Below are 23,284 nucleotides of genomic sequence, written 5' to 3'. Positions count from 1 at the left end.
AATTTAAAACCTTAATGGAACAACGAATAGAGTCGTTATTGCATTAAATACTTTTTAATACCTTCTCCACAACGCAGCGTCATAAACGATTTTAAAATTAAAAATGGAAGCGCACAAAGGACTTTTCTCTCCGACTACAATTAAAATTTAACTTTAATAGAGTTTAATTAAGGCTTAGAATGTTTTGCGTGCTAAATAAGATGACAAAAGACTTCCTATCTATTGTCTTTATGAAGATTTTAAATAGAAAAGTGTTTTGCGTTTATTTATTTTATTAACTGGATAAACCAGAGGATTTTCTTGCATTCGTGGGTTGTAAATTTTGTAAAAATCCTTCGTAGAGTAGTTTTTTAATAGACCAAAAGCCTTTAAAATTAGTTCATCAGCTTAATATTATGGGTTTATTGAAATCTACCTCGCTGGACCCGTTGGTCGAGTCAAGGGATTTCGGGTTCTGAGTAGCAGCACGGACCTCTGGAATTTTGCTCAGTATATGGCAATAGGCTCATCCCCATTACATGGGCCTTATAACACAATAAATGGTGGAAAATTGATGTACATTGTATATTTTGGCATTACTTGCAGTAATGTGCACCTCTGCCTACCCGTTCGGGGATAAAAGGCGTGACTTTATTTATTTATTTTATGTAAACCAAAGGATCACAGTAAAACCACTTTAAACATATGAATTAATTTATTATTACAACACAACCAAGTTTACCTTCACAAAACAATCAATTCAAAAAACATCATAATATTATAATGTTTTCTCTTCTGTGATATTATCACATAACACTCATATACACACTTACAACATAAATAAACCTATAACAGTTCATTTCACTCACACCATGAACTGCACCTGAACTCGCTAGTTTGTCCAAGTGCTCTCAAGATGTCGGAGGAGCAGTAATGGGCCTTCCACTACACTCCCAGCACTAGCCCAGCTCAGAGCCAGTCCGCGCGACGTTGTAAAGAACACTCGCGCTGCTAATTGGACGAGCAAAATGGCTGACGTAACTGAGACCGTTTAAAAAACTTTTGTGTGCTACTATTTTTGAAAAATGAAATTCCATGATTCTCTATTTGTGGTATATTCAGTCAAATATCAATTTAGAAATGCTTTTGTTTAAAGAAAAACCTCCAATTCTTTCGCCAATTACCTTGACCGTCAAAAGGAGTAAGTAGTTGAGTGAATAGATTAAAGTTCGGTTCTGTTCTTAAAAGAAGTTTTAGGGTACTTTTACACCAGAAACTTGCTATGTAGCTATGCTACGAAGATGTAATAGGTAAGCTGTGAAACTATGTGAGTGTTTCCACTGGTACTGATTGATTTGTAGGGAAACCATCCTTAGCATGCATTTATAGCTCGTATCCATAGCACGCATCTTTTCATATAAACAACATAGCTTAGCTGAGTTCGTTTCCACCAGTGCTAACCTATGTGTACCAATGAATATAATAGGTAGAAGCCAAACGCATCCACCACAGCATTGCACGTCACTGGTGGAAAAGCACCTACCAAGAGTCCCTAATCTGAAAAAATCCTTTAAAACCTATTTGCTAACTGCAATAACTAAGACGCAGTCAATACCTAATGAACAGGAATAAAAACTAAAGGAATTCTTCAAAACCCATATTCCTAGAACCTCATACATTACATTTACCGAATGACACTGCAAATTGAAACTAATTCTTTGAACTCCGCACTGGAACACTACAGGAAAACGAATTCCCATTAAAGAGTCACAATTTATGAAAGAGCTTTCTCATTAGGTGACAATTTTCTAGTATAATTGTGAATATTAGTTCACACGAAGTTGACTAACCTAAGTGGTCTCGTCTACTAGTTTGCGTCATTGAGAAATATACAGATGTAGAATTTCCAGACGGTATGAAAAAAGCTATTCCCTATTTCTTATGTCATTTCATTTTAAATCTATTTATAATCGACTATATACTTCCACGCGTTTCACCCGCCCTGGTCGACTCATATTGATGGTAGCTTAATGTTTTCTAACCTATAGCCTACTTCGATTAATGGACTATTCAACACAAAAGTAATTATCCAAAGCGGATTAGTAGTTTTGGAGATTAGCGCGTACAAACAAACAAATTCTTCAGCTTTATATATTATTTATTTATCACATTAAACATTAATATTTAATGTACACAATACCATTAAATAGTCGTACATAAAACGGCGAACTTAATGCCATATGGCATATTATAAGTATAAATTAAGAATTTAAAGTTACAAGCTTCCATAATCAACTCACTTTCACATGTATATTAATAACTTCTTTAGATAACCTAAAGATTATCTACTATTGCACAATCTTAATACAGATTAATAGGTCTTAATTAAAACCCTCCCAAAACCAATAACCCACTCGTTAACCAATAAATCAATCGCTCCACATAAAAAGTCCTTTACAAACGCGAGCGAAGACACCGTGAACTCGTTCCCTTTATATCTGGTGTATATAAAATTATAAAAAAGCGATGTTCCGCGGAACAAGCGTATAGTAAATCAATTAGTGTCACTACGCAATACACTACAACGGAGTTTGGAAGAACGCCAGAGCGTAAACAGTGACGATACGTAGTACTGGCAGGGATAGCCAACCGTGGGCACGCGTATCGTTTTTATATTTATTTTGTGTTGATGAAGCGAAAGAGCTGTGTAAGAATCGAAGCAATTGACGTGCCATAGTCTCTGCCTACCCTCATGATAGGCGTGAGGTTTTGTATGTATGTACCATTTTTTTGTGGGATATTTCGCTTGGTGATAAACTATTGACACCGCCTATGAACACCCGCAACACGACAGAAGTTATAAATGCTTTGCTAATCTTTTGACAGGGATTGAAGGATTGCAAATTTGGGGATGAGGGAGGAGAGGATTTAACTCCCAAAACGCTTACGTTGTTTCACTCTGGTTTTCAGAGAGGCATTGTTATCACTACTGTTCTGTCAGCCCATTTGGGCCAAAGTATCACCCTCCCACATTCAAGATACATTCCTTCCCATACGCAACACAATATTTACCTAACCATGTTGTTAGAGCAAATTAGAATACATAATCACCAGACGTATTCTAACTGTGTTGCAAATTTCATCTCAATTTCTTCAGTCGGTTTGACGTGACGCACCAAACAAACAAACATATGTGAAAGCTTGTATGTTACAAGCTTTCACATTCATAATATTATAAGTACGATAAACATTTCTTTACAAAACATCACATTGATACATAAAGGTTCGCCATCTCTGCACTAAAGCATATACCTATATAATATTGTATACAGCTGATGTGTGGCGCGGTCATTGAACCCGATCGTAAAACAAGCCTATAAGACACTTATTCAGGACGATGGTTATTATGTTTTGATTACGTTCGTGATTTTAATGAGGAGTTAAGTATTGCGATGAGTCCTTATCCCCAATACGGGTTCAGTTGCGCAGAAAATAAAGTTTTGTGTAAACTGTTTACATTATCGTCGAGTTTTTGGTACTGATCTTTGAAGGATTTTGGAGGCAAATGAGACTCGCGAATTATTATAATTAGTATATTGCGAAAAGAAAAACTTACAAGGGAACGTTAATACGTTATTACAAAATACAAAAAGGACGAATATAAAGGCGACATACATAAGATGCGCCGAGCAAGGACACAGACAATATAAAGGTGAAGTTATACTATTGGGGTTGCGTTCACTCATGACTAACACCCTCCCCAGAACGCAAGCCCCATCTTGGTTAAACAATACTGATGTTTTTCTAATGTAGTTCCTTTTGTTAGGATATCTGCTATCATCTCATTCCCCTTACAATAACAAAAATTAATATCACAATTAATAACATGTTGCTTAAGAAAATGGTGTCTTATATCTATGTGCTTAGTTCTAGGTAAATAACAATCATTCAAAGAAAGTTTTATGGCACTTTGACTATCACTAAAGATAACGAGAGGTTCACTCAGCTGACAGCCGAGCTCCCCGCCGAGCTGGCGCAGCCACAACGCCTCCTGCGCCGCCGCAGACATCGCCATGTACTCTGCCTCTGCAGTTGATAGCGCCACGGTCTGCTGCTTACGTGACGACCAAGAAACAGCACCTCCCTGTAACAGAAATATGTAACCAGTGCACGACTTGCGGTCGTGCACATCGCTGGCCCAGTCTGCATCACAATATCCTGTGATACTTGCATTACCATCTTTGGTATATATTAGTTTTAAATCCTTAGTTCCCTGTAGATATCTTAGTAGTCTTTTTACAGCCATCACATGTTCAGTCTTTGGTTCGTTGTTGTATCTACTTAATGTGTTCACAGCAAATGCAATATCTGGTCTTGTGCCCTGAGCTATGTAGAGTAAGCAGCCAATGATCTGTCGATAAGGGTAATCAGTTCTCACTTCAGCTTTCACATCATTGTTAAATTTTTGTGCAACTTCGATAGGTGTTTTAACAGCATTGCATTCTGACATCTTGTATTTATCCAAAACTTCACTTATATATTTCCTTTGATCCAAAGCAATTAAATTTTCAGCTCTTGTTATATTAAATCCTAAACATTGACTAGCTTTTCCTAGGTCTTTCATTTCAAAGTGATGCATTAGTTTGTTCTTCAACATTTCTTTAATGTTTTGTTGTGAAGTAAATATGAGTAAATCATCAACCCATACAGCAATGAAAGTATTCTTTTCTGCATTGTAGTACACACACGGGTCAGTCTTACATTGTAGCATTCCTATGGATTGGAGAACATTGTTTAATTTTGTATTCCATAATCGACTCGCTTGCTTTAAACCATATATGGACTTATGCAGGTGACATACTTTTGATCCTTGCATGTACATTTCTGGCTGTGCCATGTAGATGTCAGCATCTATTTCTCCTTGCAGGAATGCAGAGACAGCATCCATTTGCTCGATGTCCATGTTATGTTTAGCTGCCAGACTTACTAAAAGACGTATAGTAGCATATCTTACCACTGGAGAGTAAATTTCTTCATAATCTATGCCTTTTCTTTGTGCAAATCCCTTTATAACTAGCCTCGCTTTGAAGCGAACAACTTGTCCAGCCTCATTGGTCTTCGTTTTAAACACCCATTTTGAAGGTAATGCTCTCTTATTGGTGGGAAGATCGACCAAGCTCCATGTGTTGTTCTTCATCAGGGAGTAATACTCTTGATCCATAGCTTTCCTCCAGTGCTCAGCTTGTGGAGATGATAAGGCTTCTTGTACTGATTGGGGATCAGACAAATTAGTATACAAACAGCATAAGTTATTCTCACTGCTTTGTTTCTCAACCTTACTGCGTGGTCTCAAAGTCATATTTCTAACATAGTTCTGTGATTTACATGCTTGCCTCGGAGGTTGATAAGTTTCATCCAAATCATCAGTGCCTGAATGATATTCTTCGATGGAATCTTCATCTTGTGAGTCATCATTATTACCTGTGGCCGTTGAACTTTCTGATTCTGAGATTGGCTGGTCTGAACTATTCTGCACAAAGCTGGCATGGCGATCTTCTTCTTCTTCTTCTTTAGTAGGTGAACTATCGCTGCAAGGGAGCTCTGGAACTGGAACATTATTTTTACAAGACAAATTGTTTTCAAATTTTTCATGAAAAATCACATCTCTACTTATGACTATTTTATCGCTGTTTATATCTAATAGGCGGTATCCTTTGGTATTGTCACAATATCCGATCAGTATCATCTTTTTAGACTTCTTATCCCATTTCTGCCTTTTCTCCTTTGGAATGTGAACCATGGCCTCTGTGCCAAATATCCTAATATGCGACAAATTAGGTTTATACCCATTCCACATCTCAAAAGGAGTTTTGCCCTTCAGAGTTTTAGTTGGACAGCGATTTGTAATGTAGGAAGCTGTAGCTATGGCCTCAGCCCAGTATTTCTTTCCCAAATTGGCATGAAATAGCATGCATCGAGCACGCTCAACTAGAGTACGGTTCATCCTCTCTGCGAGGCCATTGTGCTGAGGTGTATAGGGTGTTGACGTCTGATGGGTTATGCCCTGACTAGATAAGTAGTTCTCAAAGTGATGATTACAATACTCTTTACCGTTGTCAGTTCGAAGAGTTTTTATTTTCTTTTCAAGTTTAACTTCTACTTTTGCTTTAAAATCTTTGAATATTTCCAGAACATTTAACTTATCTTTCATTAGGTACACATGAACCATCCGAGTGTAATCGTCCACAAATGAAATGAAATATCGCATACCTGAGCAAGACTTGTTCTCCATCGGTCCGCACAAATCTGAATGAATTAGCTCCAATGGCTGTGTGGCTCTGGTACCCAAATTGCTGAATGGAAGTCTTGATTGTTTACCTTCTGAACATTGTATGCATGTGATATCATTCTCCTCACCCCCAGTCAGAGTCACTCCCTCGGCACATGAAGACAACTTATTTAAATCTGAAATATTGAGGTGAGCCATTCGTAAATGCCACAGATACTTATTATCCACACTAGTGGATAAGTTAGCAGCTTCAGTATCACTAACTGTGTTTAGCACATAAAGTTTATTACTAAGTGCTGCGGAACAAATTAGCTTCCTATTTTTATCATAAACATAGCAGCTTTTGTTATTAAATGTTATGGTGTACCCACTTTTGACTATACTACTCACCGAGAGTAGATTAGCTGCTAAACCAGGAACATATAAAACATCCTTTACCTGTATATTTCCTCGGGCTAGTTTAAGGTTTACACATCCAATACTATCTACTGACAGTGGTTCCTTGTTGGCCACCGTAATAGCATTCACTGGTGGTTTGGTGACATTGTACATCCAATCACGCCTGCCAGTCATATGCATTGATGCACCGGAGTCCACCAACCACTTGTTGTTTAATCCTTCCAGTGTCGCTGAGAATGCTGCAACAAAATTTGTACTATCTCCTTTTTCATCTTGTTTATCAGCTGTATTCCTCTGAATCTTACAGAACTTTGCATAGTGGCCATATCTGTTGCAATTGTAACACCTTACTCCTTTTAATTTCTTATAGTTAATGTATAAGGCTGCACCTGAATCTGCTGGCTTTATTTCTTGTAACAACTTAGTTTTTATAAAATCAGCATTGATTTGTATGCCAGAACTTTCTAGCCCCATAATCATAGGTGCATAAACATCAGGAAGACCTGCAAGCATCAGTGTTCCGAGCCACTCCTCATTGATATCAAACTCAATACTTCTAAGTTTGTGAGCGGTAGTCATTATCTTATTAATGTAATCTTCTACACTGCTGCTTGATTCCAATGTTGTGTTGACTAAATCTTTCAGTAGGCCCACTTTCCTTGTCAATCCTTTGTCATCGAAGGCCCTTTGTAAGTTGTACCAAACCTCACGTGCGGTCTTGCAATCTTGTACGTGAACGTAATTTTGGGGTTCAATTAACAGGATCAGCTTGGCCTTCGCCTTTACATCCTTTTTAAGATCTATTTTGTCATCCTCACTGGGGGGCTGCACACACTCCCAGAGGTCCTCATGCTCCAGATAGGTTCTTACACTGAATTTCCATGACGCGAAGTTATCACGGCCTTTGAGTTTCTCCAGATTGAATTGATGTGAGGCCATTCTAGTTGACTTTGAGTGAATCTTGATGATTTTTACCAAAATTACGTTTCGTCTTGCCACGTGGGATTCGAACTGTTTCACCGTCGCCGGTATACTTTTATATAAATATGAATTTACGGTCGCGATCTATAAACCTGTCTGATTGCCAACCACGCTCTGCTACCATGAAGGATTTTGGAGGCAAATGAGACTCGCGAATTATTATAATTAGTATATTGCGAAAAGAAAAACTTACAAGGGAACGTTAATACGTTATTACAAAATACAAAAAGGACGAATATAAAGGCGACATACATAAGATGCGCCGAGCAAGGACACAGACAATATAAAGGTGAAGTTATACTATTGGGGTTGCGTTCACTCATGACAACAAGTATAAGGTATAATTTTATTATAACTTTCGTGAGACAGCATGGCATGGCTTGAAACTAGTCGAGTTCCTCGTCAAACAGTTACGTGAGTCAGCCGATAGCATAATAATTAAGTACAAGGTACATATTTTTTTCCGAACTTTCCAAAAAAGCTTAAAATGCATCTGTGACGGCGCGGATATCCATAGGCTTCACAGAACTTGACTAAACCTCAGTAGCGGCAATAACCTGGTTCAAAGAACTCTCAAGAGAGGCAAAAAAAAGAGAATAGTGGAAAAAGAGAGAAAACTAGATCTATATATTAATACGTGATGCAAAAACTTTGGACCGCTTTTTACGAAAATTGCGCGGACGTAGGAGCATAAAATTTGGTACACTTATAGTTTATGTGTAGGAGAAGTACAGAACGCTAATATTTTTCAAAAATAATGCTTATTAAGTACATTAAGGTGAAGGTGATATTTATGTCCTCGATGGGCAGGGGTCTCGGCATCAAGTTTCTTCCATGGAGGATCTTGATAAGATCGACCTCCCGTCCGACGCCGAGCATCGTGCACCTGGTCGTCCTGAACAGAGGGTTGTGCAGCCTGGTGGTGCCGCAGCAGCCAAGGAGATAGCTCCGAAGCCCAAATTGTCAAAGCGTGTTACACGGAAGTAACTACTTGCAAAGTTATTATCATTATTTCCCTGTTGGTAGTCCAGGTAAGCAATTCTTTTTATCCCTAGTTATATTCCACCGTCACTCTGTATTTATTACAATTTATTTAAACTGCGGTAGCGGTAAATTTGTTATCATAATAACTGCTGTCAAAATCAAACATTGAATTTGTGTCATCTGTCAATTCTGTCAAACTATATCTCTTTTGTCAATGCTCCGTTCCGTTACACGCTTAGCTTTTTATTTCCGATGTTGTTCTTGTATTATCTTTCTTTAAAAATATTTTTATTTGGACTACCATACAATTCTTTAACATGTTTTTTTTTCTGTCTTTTTTTTTTGTTTTTTGTCTTGCTTTTTTATTTATCTTCTGGTTGCTATTTTGTTACGTTTCTATGACAGATCAACTGGCAGATGGATGAAGAATTAGCTTAGAAACTTAATTTTTATATATTAATTTATTATTGACGGATATTATTAATTTATTTTATTTTACACAAATTCATCTATATTACACCTACACCATATACACATATTTAATTCATGCCAAACTCGAGTTACAACAGCGACTCTGATGTGTTTCTTTCTTTATCATCAGACGATGACAGTTTTAATAGTGTCCCTCCTCCTCTAGCTGACTCACTTGTATCTATTTTTTCTGATGTTTCTCGGAACTTCAATGTGGTCCACATAAATGCCCAAAGTGTTCCGGCTCATTTCATTGATATGCTGACAGTTTTCAATTGCAAAGATGTCCATGCTATCCTTATTTCCGAGTCATGGTTAAAGCCTTGTCTCTCTTCCTCATCCTATGAACTTCCAGGATTCAATCTCATCAGGAATGATCGGGCGGTTGGGGGCGGTGGTGGCGTGGCCATCTACTTACGTAATAACATTTCCTTTACCGTTGTTAGTGTGTCCGCGCAGCCACCTCCTCCAAACGGTGGTGAACACCTTTTCCTGGAAGTTGAATTACACCACTCTAAGATTCTTCTTGGAGTTTTTTACTGTCCCTCTCTCCGTATAAATTTCTTTTCTTCCTTCGAACACCTTTTGGAATCATTTGTCCCTTTATATGACCACACCATAATTATGGGAGACTTTAATACGTGTCTCTTAAAAAATGATTACCGTTCTGCTTCTCTTACTCAAGTCATTGAATCAGCTAATCTCTCATTACTAAATCTAAATGCTACTCACTATTTCCCTAACTCTGTCCCCTCACTACTTGATTTAATTTTAGTTTCCTCTCCTAATCACATTGCCAAACATGGTCAGTGTTCTGCTGATCATTTTTCTTACCATGACTTAATCTATGCTTCTTATAAGATTCGACCCCCCAAGCATAGTTCGAAAATTCTTTCTCTTCGCAATTTTGAGGGTATGAATGTCGAACGCCTGAGGGAAGATGCTAGCAATATTGATTGGACTCCTTTGCTTCAATCGTTGTCGGTCGACGATCGGGTTGAGATTTTGACCTCCAACATCATACAACTGTACGACAAGCACGCCCCTGTCCGGTCCGTCAGGGTCAAGCACCTTCCCGCACCTTGGCTGAATAACGAGATTAAAACTCTTATTGCTAGGAAATCCGCTGCCAAGTTTAGGTACAAAATCCGGCCAAACGACGTTAATAAAAATAAATACATCGCGATCAGGAATCATTGCAACAAGGTGTGTAGGAATGCAAAACGCCAACACATCCATAAATCACTTCAAAACAGCGATCCAGCCAAGGTCTGGAAGTTTCTTAGATCGCTGGGTGTAGGCAAATCTGCTCAAAGCTCTCTTCCAAAAAATCTGAACTTTAACTCACTTAACTGTCATTTCTCTTCTTCGCCTGTCCTTGATAGGGCAACCAAAGCTTCTACTTTAAATTCTCTTTCACTCCTTCCAATTTCAACTACTTCTCGCTTCGAATTCAGTCGGTTTACCGAGGGGGATGTTAGAAGATGCATCTTATCGTCTGCTTCCAATGCCGTTGGTAGTGACTGTGTTAGCCGTAAGATGCTCATCCCCATCCTTGATCAAATCATTCCTGTAATCCTTTTTGTTCTTAACTCCTCAATCTCCGATAAAACTTTCCCTAAAAGTTGGAAAGAGGCTCACCTTATCCCGCTACCCAAAAAATCCAATCCAACTTCCTTTACCGACTTTCGTCCCATTTCCATACTCCCATTTCTATCCAAAATTCTAGAGAAGCTGGTCCACCAACAACTCAGCATTTTCCTATCCAAACATAATCTCCTTAGTCCCTTCCAATCTGGGTTTCGACCGGGGCATAGCACTACAACGGCTCTTGTTAACATCACAGACGATATCCGGTCGGGCATGGAATCAGGAAAGTTAACGGTTCTCGTACTCCTAGATTTCAGCAACGCTTTTAACACCGTTGACTTCGATTTATTGCTCGGCGTGCTCAGCTCCTTTGGCATGTCCCCATCGGTGATCGACTGGTTTCGTAGTTACCTGTTCGGCCGCCGACAGCGTGTTCACTTTGATGATTCTAAATCTTCATGGTGTTCCACTGCTGCCGGTGTGCCACAGGGCGGCGTTTTATCTCCTCTTCTCTTCACTCTATTTATTAATTCTATCTCTCAAGGCCTGTCTTCTTCCTACCACCTTTATGCAGATGATCTTCAGATCTACACCCAAGCCTGTCTTGAGGATCTTCCGGCCGCCATTAGTTTGATTAACGTCGATATGGCACGGATAGGTGACTGGAGTTCTAGATTCGGTTTGCTGGTAAATCCGACTAAAACACAAGTGACGATCATCGGTAGTGCACGTACAGTCTCCAAAATTAACTGGGCGAGTCTTCCCCAGGTTTCTTTTCTAAGTTCAAACATTCCTTTCTCTCGCGATGTTAAGAACCTGGGGATTTACATCGACAGTAACCTGTCTTGGAACAAACAATTGCAGGAGGTCAGTCGAAAGTTGTTTGCGTCTGCGGGCTCCTTGAGGCGACTTCGTAATTTCTTACCCACAAACACCAAAATTGCACTTGCTCAGTCTCTTCTTCTACCAATACTCGACTATGCTGATGTCAGCTATCTTGATCTCACCCAAGAACAATTAGACAAGCTTGAGCGACTTCAAAACCTTTCTATCAGATTTATATTTGGTTTGCGCAAGTATGATCATGTTTCTGAATTTCGTAATAAGCTCAAATGGCTTCCTATTCGCCTTCGTCGGAACGCTCATATTCTTTCTTTATTGTTTAATGTACTTTTTAACCCTGCTGCCCCTTTGTACCTAAAGGAACGCTTTCAGTTCCTGGGTGTCACGCATACGAAGTTCCTGAGATCATCGGAGAATCTTAAGCTCAGCATCCGTAAGCACTCCACTTGCTTCTACGACAAGTCCTTCACAATACAAGCGGCTCGGTTGTGGAATGCATTACCAGTGGAAGCGCGACGTGCAAAAACTCCAGGTCAGTTTAAAAGGCTTGTGAAGGAACACTACCTGTCATTGTAGTTTTTTGTATCCTTGTAATTCGAGGACACACACACACACACACACACACACACACACACACACACACACACACACACACACACACACACACACACACACTATATAATATTAGTTTATTTATTACTTAGAATTATGTCCAATTTCTCATGTTATTATAGTGAATTTTAGAATAGTTTGTAGATTTTGTTTTTTAGTTGTTTTTTTTTTTGTTGTCTTCTTTTCTTTTCCCTTTTGAATTATTGTGCACGCACTACCCATTCCCAGATCATATAATAAATTCCATCCAAAGGTTGTCTGGAAGAAATCGCCGTGTGTGATAAGACCGCCCATTGTACTATAATTACTATTAATTTCAATGTAAATGTGTTTTATGTATGTGTGCAATAAAGTATAAATAAATAAATAAATAAATAAATTAAATAAATAAATAAAACATTACACACACATGCATATATCTGATCGTATTTGACAAAACGTCAAAATCGATAGACATTGCGATGGTATTCTCACGTCTCATATGAAAAGAGTTTTATAAAAGAGTTTGATTGAGTTTGAGTTAAATAAAAATTATCCTTGAACGTATGTTAAGTGGTAACTATTGTAAATTAAATCGTATATGGTTGAATTTCGACCACTAGGCGACCACTAGTAAAGATAAATCTTTGACAAAACATAACTTTTCCGAAGTAACTTTGTAAGTTCCGTTCTACTTTCTATTGTGTATGGGAGACTATTGTTGTTAGCTAAAATGTATAAAAGTATATACTATCCTAGGGTGTGTGTTGTAATAAGGCAAGTTTATCAGCGTAGCATGGTATTTTGAAAAGATTAAGTAATGTCTCTGATAAATCTGAAGCTCCTAAGCTCGATCATCTCTTAAACATTCCAACATTCAAGAAAAGAGCGATTTCCTTCATAAAAGGCCGGCAACGCACCTGTGACTTCCCTGATGTTGCGGGTGTCTGCTCGTTTGCCATATTCCATAAAAAAATCATGATCAAGACTCGACTAATTTCCAGCCAATAGCAGCGCGACAATCACCGCGTCGTGAAATGCTGCTCCTGTATATGAGCCTCTAGCATAGCTTGAAACTAATCGAGTTCCTTGTCAAACAGTTATGTGAGTAAGTCGATATCATAATAATAAATTGAGTAGGTATGTCTCACAAAAGTTACAATAAGATCAAAACGTTAACAAAGCAAAGTCATACAAAATAAGCTTTACACTCATTAATAATAATTGCTACAACGAAAATAGGACCAACATCACGTTCCATATCAATCAGTCAGATTGCAGATGCAGAAATATGATTCAGCGTGGAGTTCGCATCTCAAGTATAATTTGATTGCTCCGGATAAAACGCATACTGCGGAAATACGCCTCTCGGCTTTCCCCTTTCATTCAATCTCCTGTTGCAATATTCATTTTACGCTTCTCGGAATAGAGTTCGTTTTGATATGGAGTACCTACAGACTCCGATGTTCACACTTTTCATTGTAGGTGGATAGTTTTTTTTTTTTTTATTTATAATTAGAAGTTTATTTATATGGTGTTCGGATTTAAATAATGTTTGCATGGTTTGGTGATCTGAGATGCTTTGAGATCTCAGGTTATTAAGATAATTTAATACTGACAGAATCATCCATGAGCTTTATGTATCTTAAATCCCCCAAAGTAGCTTACGCCGCAATTGCTGCCGCAAACACAACAGCTGCTACACTACCTAAGCAGCTGAAAAGGGGTAAGCAGAACCGGCGCTGTGAATCCGTAACAACGATTCCAGTACAGCGCTGTCCAGAAAAGCCTGAGTGTGATGAGGATGGCTTCATCAAAGTTCAAAAGAAGAAGAAGAAGCCTACTTCTCGCAATCAGTGCGGTACTGGACTGACCGGACCTAACATGCTGCTGCGTCCAGCTGTGCCTACGACGCTGCTGTATGTGTCCAGACTACACCACACCACGAAAGTTGAGGACATCGTGGAGTATGTGAAGGTGAAGACCAACTGGACCTTGAGGGTCGTAAGGTTGGAACCGCGTCAAAATACCAACTTCAAGTCGTTTGTGGTGCGAATTCCAACTCAATATCTCGATAAGTTCCTCAAGGCAGAATTTTGGCCGAAGGGTGTCATATACCGACGTTTTCGAGGCAGGCTACGTGACACCGAGCAGCGTAATACGACGCCACGCATCGTCACATCGTGTGACCTCAATAATTAATATAATAATTATGTATTTATAGTATTTTATAATATGTTTTAGTATAGTATTATTGTATTAATATGGGCCTTCGTTGCCTGATGTAAATCAATAAATAAAAATAAAATTAAATGCACTTATGGTTTTCTAAGGGCTCGAATTCTATAGTTTCATCTTTGATCTATATTTTTAATGGAGAGAGGTTTGTAGATGAAGGAAGTTTAAAGTTTTTTTTTTTTTATGGTAAAAGTCAGTAAATGAGCAGACTGATCACCTGATGATAAGCAATCGTCGGTCGTTGGGAAATCGGGGATTGAGAAGATTGGGTAGCGAGATAATTGGGCTTCGGATAACCCCACTTACACAACAAAACACAACGCAAGCGTTGTTTCACTGAAGGTTTTACTGAAGAAGATAAGAAGTTTTTTATTGAGATAGTGTTTACAGAACGATGTAGGGTTACATTTTCTTTCTTTTCCCCTTAGAACTGCACTGTACTCACACAGCTACATTTATAGAACCAGTAGCTCTTAACACACTTAAGACAGTGACCCACAAATGGGTTAGCTAAGCTCCCTCATAGGGAATCGGAGAAGACATACAACATACACACATACATAGATCAACGTAAACACTGCGACACGGCGACACTTAGAGCTGAACAAAACCAATATACAACGACCTCGCTTTGTGTAACCTTTCTGCGTATACGAGGGTCAGTTTACACTGGTGTTGTATAACTTGATGTGTAGTCGAGTAGAGTATAGAAGGTACAAACACACAAAACGGGAACAGTGAAAAGATTGACAGCCACCGGACATCCGTGGTCCGACGTGGTGTAACGTAGGGTGTCTCTCATATAGGCAATTGGGAGACAGTACCTACTGACAACTGTCAAATGTTAAGATAAGATAGTCGCGTAGTTGAATTCGCGTGATAAGGGTTGGTATGCTGTTAAGGAATTAGGTAATGTCTTGTGTAATGTGAGCAGAATTTGTGTTGTTTGGGGAATTATTCGTGTGGGGGAATGTCGATGTTAGTTAGGTGTGCTGTGTGTGATTGCTTTTTGAGTTTAGTTTTGTCTTGCGGATGGTTTGGTTTTCTGCTGTTCTGTCTAGATACAAATAAATGCTTAGAATATGCAATACAATTTCATTTGGTTCTTATTAAATAAAAATACTTTAAGATGGCTAATGTTTTTCAATTTTGATAAAGTCTAGGAAGAAAAAAATCCAAATGTCAGAGTCTGCTTCGAAAGTTTGAGAAGAAGCATTACCGCACTTTGGCACTACTATCGAATGACGACGATTTATGATTTCGAATTCGTGAAAAAGGGTTCGATGTTTGATGTGGGGGTAGTCTCACCTTAGCATCCCTTAACTATCAATATTCCTTTCAGTAGGATAGCGAGCTTTTCTGGTCATGTGTGAATGATAGTAGGAATATATATTTTTGAATAAAAATAATATTTGTATAAAATCTATACCTTAAAAATGTGGACTAAATATCCATACACGAACAATGCAAAAACCTTCTTCCAAAAAATTTGGCCTAGGCTTTACAGGTAGTAATTCTAGTAACAATTTATATTTCAACGTAACCTACCAAAATACAAGCATGACAATTCTATGAAAACTTTGACCATGACAAATCGAACTTTTGCCAGTACTGCCCACCACCTTTTTTGGGGCGATACCCAATCCATTAGCTGGAAAGTGGTTACTTAGCGATAATATGCAAATATTGGTCACAGAAACGGGTCGATTGTAATAGGATTCCACTAATTAATAAAGTGATAGCACCCATCGTGTTGGTAATACAATAATTGCCGCTGTTTCCAATTAAACTAATGTATTCATAATAGTGTTCGTATTTACGACGGAGGATCTTCGTAATCCAAATTCACTTAGCGAACTAAAAACATTAGCTATTGAAACGCTACAACTACAAAAGAAAAGCTTCTACTGTCCAAACTCTCGGTAATCAGTCTTCCTAAATGAACGATATTTTACCGCCAAAATCCATGGCGCTCTTATTGGCCCAGGCCATTTATCATCGTGTCGAAAACTAAGGCGGACTGCAAAAATAGAACGCCCACTCCAACTTTATCAACATCTTTAGACGAAAATTAAATAAACCAAAGGTATATTCGAATCTTACGTATTGTATTTGATAACAATTGCATTGTTCTAGGACCGCTGAGTTCATTGAACCACCTGTCAGAGCAAGGAGATCAATAAATATGAAGGATCAAGTTTATCCTGGGGAAATCATTGTCACCGTACTACCCCCTCCACACCAAGCTTCGCCTCCCCAAATAGGTCAAACTCCACATCTCATTACTTGAGCACACAAAATGTAATACCATCGCTACACAAACATTAGAACTTGAAAAATTGATCTTCGAAAATTGTGTCCGGGCACATGGAGCCCCCGCCCCCCGCGCGTTGACAGTTGGCACGCCCTGCCGTAGGTACAACAACAGATCCTTTACTATTATCTCATTAGGATGCTACTCACGAGTCTCCCGACGCACTTGCTTGTTGATATCCTCCGAAGGAGTCTCTTCCTCTCCGTGTCATTGTCGCTGTCCGTGCTATCCTCACAATAACCAGGTTTTTTCTCTTCTGCGGTCGCATTCCCACCGGCCACTGACATCACTCCACGGGCGTTCGCACACCACACACACGGCACTCATTAAACACAACTACATCATACAGGATAAGCTAATAATTTACATTGTATAAACGATTCGCTACCTCGGTGACATTTCACGCGAACGCCATGACAATAGTGACAGTCCGCCGCCGCTGAAAACAAAACAACCCTGTAAGGTAGGTAGCGACACCTAGTAAGGGAGCGCGGAATTATTTCTTCAATACGTCGCTGTATACCTGAAATAGAACTCCTGAAACTTTCATTTCTACGTAGCTTTTTGGTTCTTGTTAACTCCGTTAGATGACGTTCATCTATTGCTTCTATATTTAATGGATGGGTAAGCAGAATGGAGATCATTTGCGTTAATTTTAATACTTATCCTGAAGAGTTTGGTTTTGCTGAAGACGGGATAGCCCTTTTTTCAAAATGATTGTATGGCTGGAAAAAGTGCACTGGCCGATTTGTTTACTTCTTAAAAAAATAAATTAATCTAGAACTCCAATTCAAAATTCTCGAACGTCAAACTGACCATTTTTGAAATCACTTTTCTGAAATCCGACGTAAAATGCACACGGTGTAATTTTTGCGTATAGTATTTTTTTTTTTTTAGTTTTTTTTATTAGTTTAAGCTAATGTTAAGCAGCAATTTTGAGAAACAGTTTCGATAATTTTACGATAAATTTTCAAGTACCTAATATAAATCTGCACGATAAATTACCAAGATGAGGGAGATCATCAACCTTCAGGTTGGTTCGTGCGGGAACCAGATTGGTGGAAAGGTGAGCAACTATTCTATATCTTATTCTATAGTGTACTTAAAGGGATCCCTAATGACATAAGCCAAAAATTTCTTATCCCATAACTAGTTAGTAAAGTATTCCTAATTGTCTCCAGTTCTGGGAGGTGATATCAGACGAGCACGGCATCGACCCGAGCGGGTGCTACCACGGCGACTCCGATCTCCAACTGGAACGCATCAACGTGTACTACAATGAGGCGTCCGGCGGCAAGTACGTCCCCCGCACCATCCTCGTGGACCTCAAGCCTGCCACCATGGACGCTGTGCGCTCAGGGCCCTTCGGCTGCCTCTACAGACCTGACAACTTCGTTTACGGACAGAATGGTGCCGCCAATAACTGGGCACGCGGCCACTACACTGAAGGAGTAGAGATCCTGGAGTCCTGTCTCGACGTAGTGCGTAGAGAAGCTGAGGGCTGCGACTGTCTGCAAGGTTTTCAAGTATCTCACTCGCTCGGGGGCGGTACTGGCTCCGGTTTGGGCACTCTCCTAATCAACAGAATACGCGAAGAGTATCCCGATAGAATCATCCTGACATTCTCTGTATTTCCGAGTCCGAGGGTCTCGGACTGCGTAGTGGAGCCGTATAATACGACATTGGCAGTGAACCAGCTGGTGGAGAACACCGACCACACGTTCTGCTTAGACAATGAAGCGCTGTACGACATTTGCTTCAGGACGCTGAAGCTCACCACACCCACGTACGGCGACTTGAACCACCTTATTTGCGCCACCATGTCCGGCATCACGACGTGCTTGCGCTTCCCTGGCCAGCTAAACGCAGACCTGAGGAAGCTCGCCGTCAACATGGTGCCGTTCCCAAGATTACACTTCTACACCCCCGGGTTCGCGCCGCTGACGTCACGGGGCGCGCAACAGTACAGAGCGCTCACTGTCCCCGAATTAACTCTCCAAATGTTTGATGCCAAGAACATGATGGTTGCTTGTGACCCGAGACACGGTAGGTACCTGACCGTGGCCACGATATTCAGAGGACGTATGTCCATGAAGGAAGTGGACGAACAACTTGTGAACATACAGAACAAGAACAGCACATACTTCGTAGAGTGGATACCGAATAACTGCAAGATAGCAGTTTGTGATATTCCGCCGCGAGGGCTGAAGATGGCGTCCACTTTCATTGGAAACACGACAGCTATCCAGAGCATATTCAAGAGAATAGCGGAACAGTTCGTGGCCATGTTCAGGCGGAAAGCATTCCTTCACTGGTACACCGGTGAAGGAATGGACGAGATGGAATTCACGGAGGCGGAGAGCAACATGAACGACCTGGTGTCGGAGTACCAGCAGTACCAGGACGCGACGGCAGACGACGAGGGAGAGTTCGACGAAGAAGCAGAAGGCGAGGGTTTAGAATAGCAATTAACATTCGGTTATGTGTTTGTGTTTGTCCTTGTGTATGTCCATATAAATATAAAACTGATATTCTATTTGCTTTTTCTTATTTAATATAGCAGGGATCAAATACCTTACGAGCAATATTATTTAGCTAAGCTATGCTTAGTAGCCAGCAGACAAATAAGCTTTGGACAGGTATTTGCGCACCGCGCATCTATACAGATGCTACATACTACAGAAAAATGTTTACGTAATTTTTTTGTAAAAATCCATAGGCGTTAAGAATGCTTGGACTAGTTTGCCTATGCACACCACGTTTTTTAAACGCGCCGCCGACGCGCATTTCTAGCGATACAGACGCGATACGCACGCAAGTTAGACGCAGCCTGTAGACATTTGCACACCTGACGCAATGAAAACGCGCGTGTGTAGCGATGCAGACGCGATGCAAATGCGCGTGTGTATCGATTCACACGTGCTGGTGGCGCGCGTTTGTATCGATACAAACGACAACAAACTGCTCTGCTGAAGAAAAACGCGCCGGCGACGCGCGTTTGTAGTGATACAGATGCGATTCAAACCCGCGTGTGTATCGATACAGACGCGCGTTTGTATCGATACACATGACAAGAAACTGCTCTGCAGGAGAAAAATGCGCCGGCGACGCGCGTTTCCCAAACGCGCGTTTAGAAAACGTGTTGTGCATAGGCCCTTAAAGTCGTTTAGTTTTAATAACGCGTGTCATAAGAACATAGGCTTAATCTATCTATCTATACTTATAATAAATCTGTAGAGAAGTCAATTCTGTACATGAAATATATTTCCAAAATAACTATCAGCGGGTGATTAGTGATCGATACTGACGCCAAAAATGCAATCAGAAAAAATTTTGTCTGTCTGTCTGTCTGTCTGTCTGTCTGTCTGTCTGTCTGTCTGTCTGTATGTTCTTTATAGAAACAAAAACCACTCGACAGATTTCAACGAAACTTGGCACAATTGTTCTTCATATTCCTGGGCAGGTTATAGTATACTTTTCATCACGCTACGATCAATAGGAGCAGAGCAGTGAAGGGAAATGTTGGGAAAATAGGAGAACTTACTCCATTTTTGAAGTTTCCGTCGCGTGTGCAGCCTTAATGGTTAAAGCTACACAGAAATCATGTATGACGGAAATATTCTCCTTAAAATTGTTTAAAAAATAATCCACGACAGCAAATGTCTATCTTTTATGGTTGACTCATAATAACACGTATAACTCCCGATAGCTTAGCAGTTTTGAGCTTTTTGATTATATTTATTTTGTCTACTCTTACGTTTATAACACTCTCATTCATTCATCTATACATAATATAATAAATCTGTAGAAGGGTCAATTCTGTACATTGAAAATATTGAATTATTTTATTTATTTTTTTCTATCTGTCTGTATGTTCAGGCATCACGTGAAAACTAACGGGTCGATTTCGATGAAACTTGGTATAATTATACTTTATTATCTGATACTTTAAAATAGGATACTTTTTATGCTGGAAAAATACGTAGAAAAAAAATTATTATTCAGTTTTATTCTACAGAACGCGAGCTCAACAGCAGTAGCTCAATAGAGGGATCTCCTTAATTATTATGGGCCTCGCCGTATTTGGGTCCAAGATGTCATTGTCAGAGTTACTCAAAATGGAGAAATAAAACTTCCACGCGAAGACCGACATGCGCGCGGACGGAGTCGCGGGCGGAAGCTAGTATGCAATATGTAAGCGCACACATATGTACGTAATCTGCGTACACATGGTAAACCTTTTGGCACACGCACAACTCGTATGAGCGTTGTGTAATTGTGTATGTCACATATTTGTCTTTATAGTTGATACTGACACGATACCACACACCACTACCAGAGGGCTTAGTAGTCGGTTTCGTTCAACGTACATACAGTACGAGCAAACACGCAACACGTACGCATGTTTATGCGATTATGCGAAACGCATATGCTGTAACGATGGTATACGCGCAGAAAAATACGCTAATCTGCAACTGCCCTAAAACACTGTTCGTATAATGAATGGTAGGCTTCACTAGGTACTATTAAAGATTTACTACAGTTATAAAGGAGGTTATAATACAACCCAGGCAGAAATACCTGGCCATCTAGATTTCATTTATGAACTGGGTTTTTGAAAACCGATTAAAATTTTTCAAAACATTGACAAAAGAATGCACATGTCTCATTATTAAAGAAAATTTCGTGTACTATGCACATACAGTAATACGTTACTATTTTTTTTATAGTTTTTTTTATTACTTAAGCCGTTTGATGACAAATTAAACTAAAGTGAAATCTTAACATCATAATTTAGGCGCTAAATTATTTGTGGAATTTGTGAAAATGAGGGAAATCGTCCACATTCAGGCCGGGCAATGCGGAAACCAGATCGGAGCCAAGGTAAGCCACAATTCAATCTACCTGACGTAGCTATGAAGTTTGTTCCTCTCGCTGTCCATTGCAATGAGTTTTGGTCCCAGTAGGATCCAGTTTAATAAGATAGTCTATTGATTGATTAAAACAAGGACTTCCTGCTTCCAGGCCTTGTAATCTAGCCGCTAATGTCCAGTCCCCATTACTAGTTAACTTAAGTCTGTTTTCTTTTTCAGTTCTGGGAAGTGATTTCCGATGAGCACGGCATCGACTCCACGGGTGCCTACAATGGAGACTCCGATCTGCAACTCGAACGCATCAACGTGTACTACAATGAGGCTTCAGGCGGCAAATATGTGCCGCGCGCTGTCCTCGTCGACCTCGAGCCCGGCACCATGGACTCTGTGCGCTCCGGACCTTTCGGCCAAATATTCCGCCCCGACAACTTCGTCTTTGGACAATCGGGAGCAGGAAACAACTGGGCCAAGGGCCATTATACTGAGGGCGCTGAACTAGTGGACTCGGTCCTTGATGTTGTTAGGAAAGAAGCTGAGGGGTGCGACTGCTTACAAGGCTTCCAGCTTACCCATTCTCTTGGAGGCGGCACTGGCTCCGGAATGGGCACCTTGCTCATTTCCAAAATAAGAGAAGAATACCCCGACAGGATCATGAATACCTTCTCTGTAGTCCCCAGTCCGAAAGTATCGGATACGGTGGTAGAGCCCTACAACGCAACCCTGTCGGTCCATCAGTTAGTCGAGAACACCGACGAAACCTACTGCATTGACAATGAAGCTTTGTACGACATCTGCTTCCGAACTCTGAAGCTGACTACCCCAACATACGGAGATTTGAACCACCTGGTCTCGGCAACTATGTCGGGCGTCACGACGTGTCTCAGGTTCCCCGGACAATTGAATGCAGACTTGAGGAAGTTGGCGGTGAACATGGTACCTTTTCCTAGACTGCATTTCTTTATGCCTGGCTTTGCTCCGCTGACATCTCGGGGAAGCCAGCAGTATCGCGCTCTTACTGTACCGGAGCTCACCCAACAAATGTTTGACGCGAAGAACATGATGGCGGCATGTGATCCTCGCCATGGGAGATACCTCACCGTCGCCGCAGTGTTCCGCGGCCGCATGTCCATGAAGGAAGTGGACGAACAGATGCTCAACATCCAGAACAAGAACAGCAGTTACTTCGTAGAATGGATTCCGAATAATGTCAAGACTGCCGTCTGCGATATACCTCCGCGAGGTTTGAAGATGTCTGCTACGTTCATCGGTAATACTACGGCAATACAGGAGCTGTTCAAGAGAATTTCTGAGCAGTTTACTGCCATGTTTAGGAGGAAGGCCTTCTTACACTGGTACACCGGTGAAGGAATGGATGAGATGGAATTCACGGAAGCGGAGAGCAACATGAACGACCTGGTGTCGGAGTACCAGCAGTACCAGGACGCGACGGCAGACGACGAGGGAGAGTTCGACGAAGAAGTGGAGGAAGAATAAATGTTTAAATGTTTGTACGTGTCCAATGTATTGTGTTGTCCATGTCCTTGTTTAGTGTTAGGCGTAACTATTCGTTTTGATGTTTTATAATTTTGTTACAATAAATATTTAAGTAACAATACTGGTTTTAATTAGAATGATGATAGAATATTAATTAACTCGGTCATAAACAGCAACCGATTTTGTTTATCTGGCACTACACAAATTATTTTAGCTGCCAGACGCTTTATTTTGTGT

The 23,284-nt window shown here is 40.2% G+C and overlaps 3 protein-coding genes across 4 annotated transcripts in view; 2 read left to right on the top strand and 1 right to left on the bottom strand.

Moving 5' to 3' along the window:
• LOC118268702 (myb/SANT-like DNA-binding domain-containing protein 4) overlaps positions 1 to 17,128 on the bottom strand; it is a 128,119-nt gene extending 110,991 nt beyond the window's left edge. The window contains exon 1 of one of the 2 annotated variants that reach the window (XM_050697655.1): positions 16,829 to 17,128. In XM_050697655.1, coding sequence (XP_050553612.1) covers positions 16,829 to 16,966 — 138 coding nt within the window. In that variant the 5' untranslated portion in view covers positions 16,967 to 17,128. The remainder of the gene's footprint in view (positions 1 to 16,828) is intronic. The other variant, XM_050697654.1, reaches the window with a different exon arrangement.
• A 378-nt stretch (positions 17,129 to 17,506) lies between these two features.
• On the top strand, positions 17,507 to 19,215 carry LOC118263071 (tubulin beta-4B chain-like). Its single transcript, XM_035574847.2, has 2 exons — positions 17,507 to 17,745; positions 17,861 to 19,215. The coding sequence occupies exons 1-2, from the start codon at positions 17,689 to 17,691 to the stop codon at positions 19,142 to 19,144; spliced, it is 1,341 nt and encodes a 446-aa protein (XP_035430740.1). The 5' UTR covers positions 17,507 to 17,688; the 3' UTR covers positions 19,145 to 19,215.
• Positions 19,216 to 21,339: 2,124 nt separating this feature from the next.
• On the top strand, positions 21,340 to 23,166 carry LOC118263072 (tubulin beta chain). The gene is made up of 2 exons (XM_035574848.2): positions 21,340 to 21,563; positions 21,773 to 23,166. Exons 1-2 carry the CDS (start codon positions 21,507 to 21,509, stop codon positions 23,045 to 23,047), a joined length of 1,332 nt encoding a protein of 443 aa, XP_035430741.1. The 5' UTR covers positions 21,340 to 21,506; the 3' UTR covers positions 23,048 to 23,166.
• The last annotated feature ends 118 nt before the right edge of the window (positions 23,167 to 23,284 follow it).

The sequence above is a fragment of the Spodoptera frugiperda genome, chromosome 12 (genome assembly GCF_023101765.2).
Source record: "Spodoptera frugiperda isolate SF20-4 chromosome 12, AGI-APGP_CSIRO_Sfru_2.0, whole genome shotgun sequence".
NCBI lineage: Eukaryota > Metazoa > Arthropoda > Insecta > Lepidoptera > Noctuidae > Spodoptera > Spodoptera frugiperda.
Note: the sequence above shows the minus strand (reverse complement) of the source record. Positions and strands in the feature narration are given on the sequence as shown.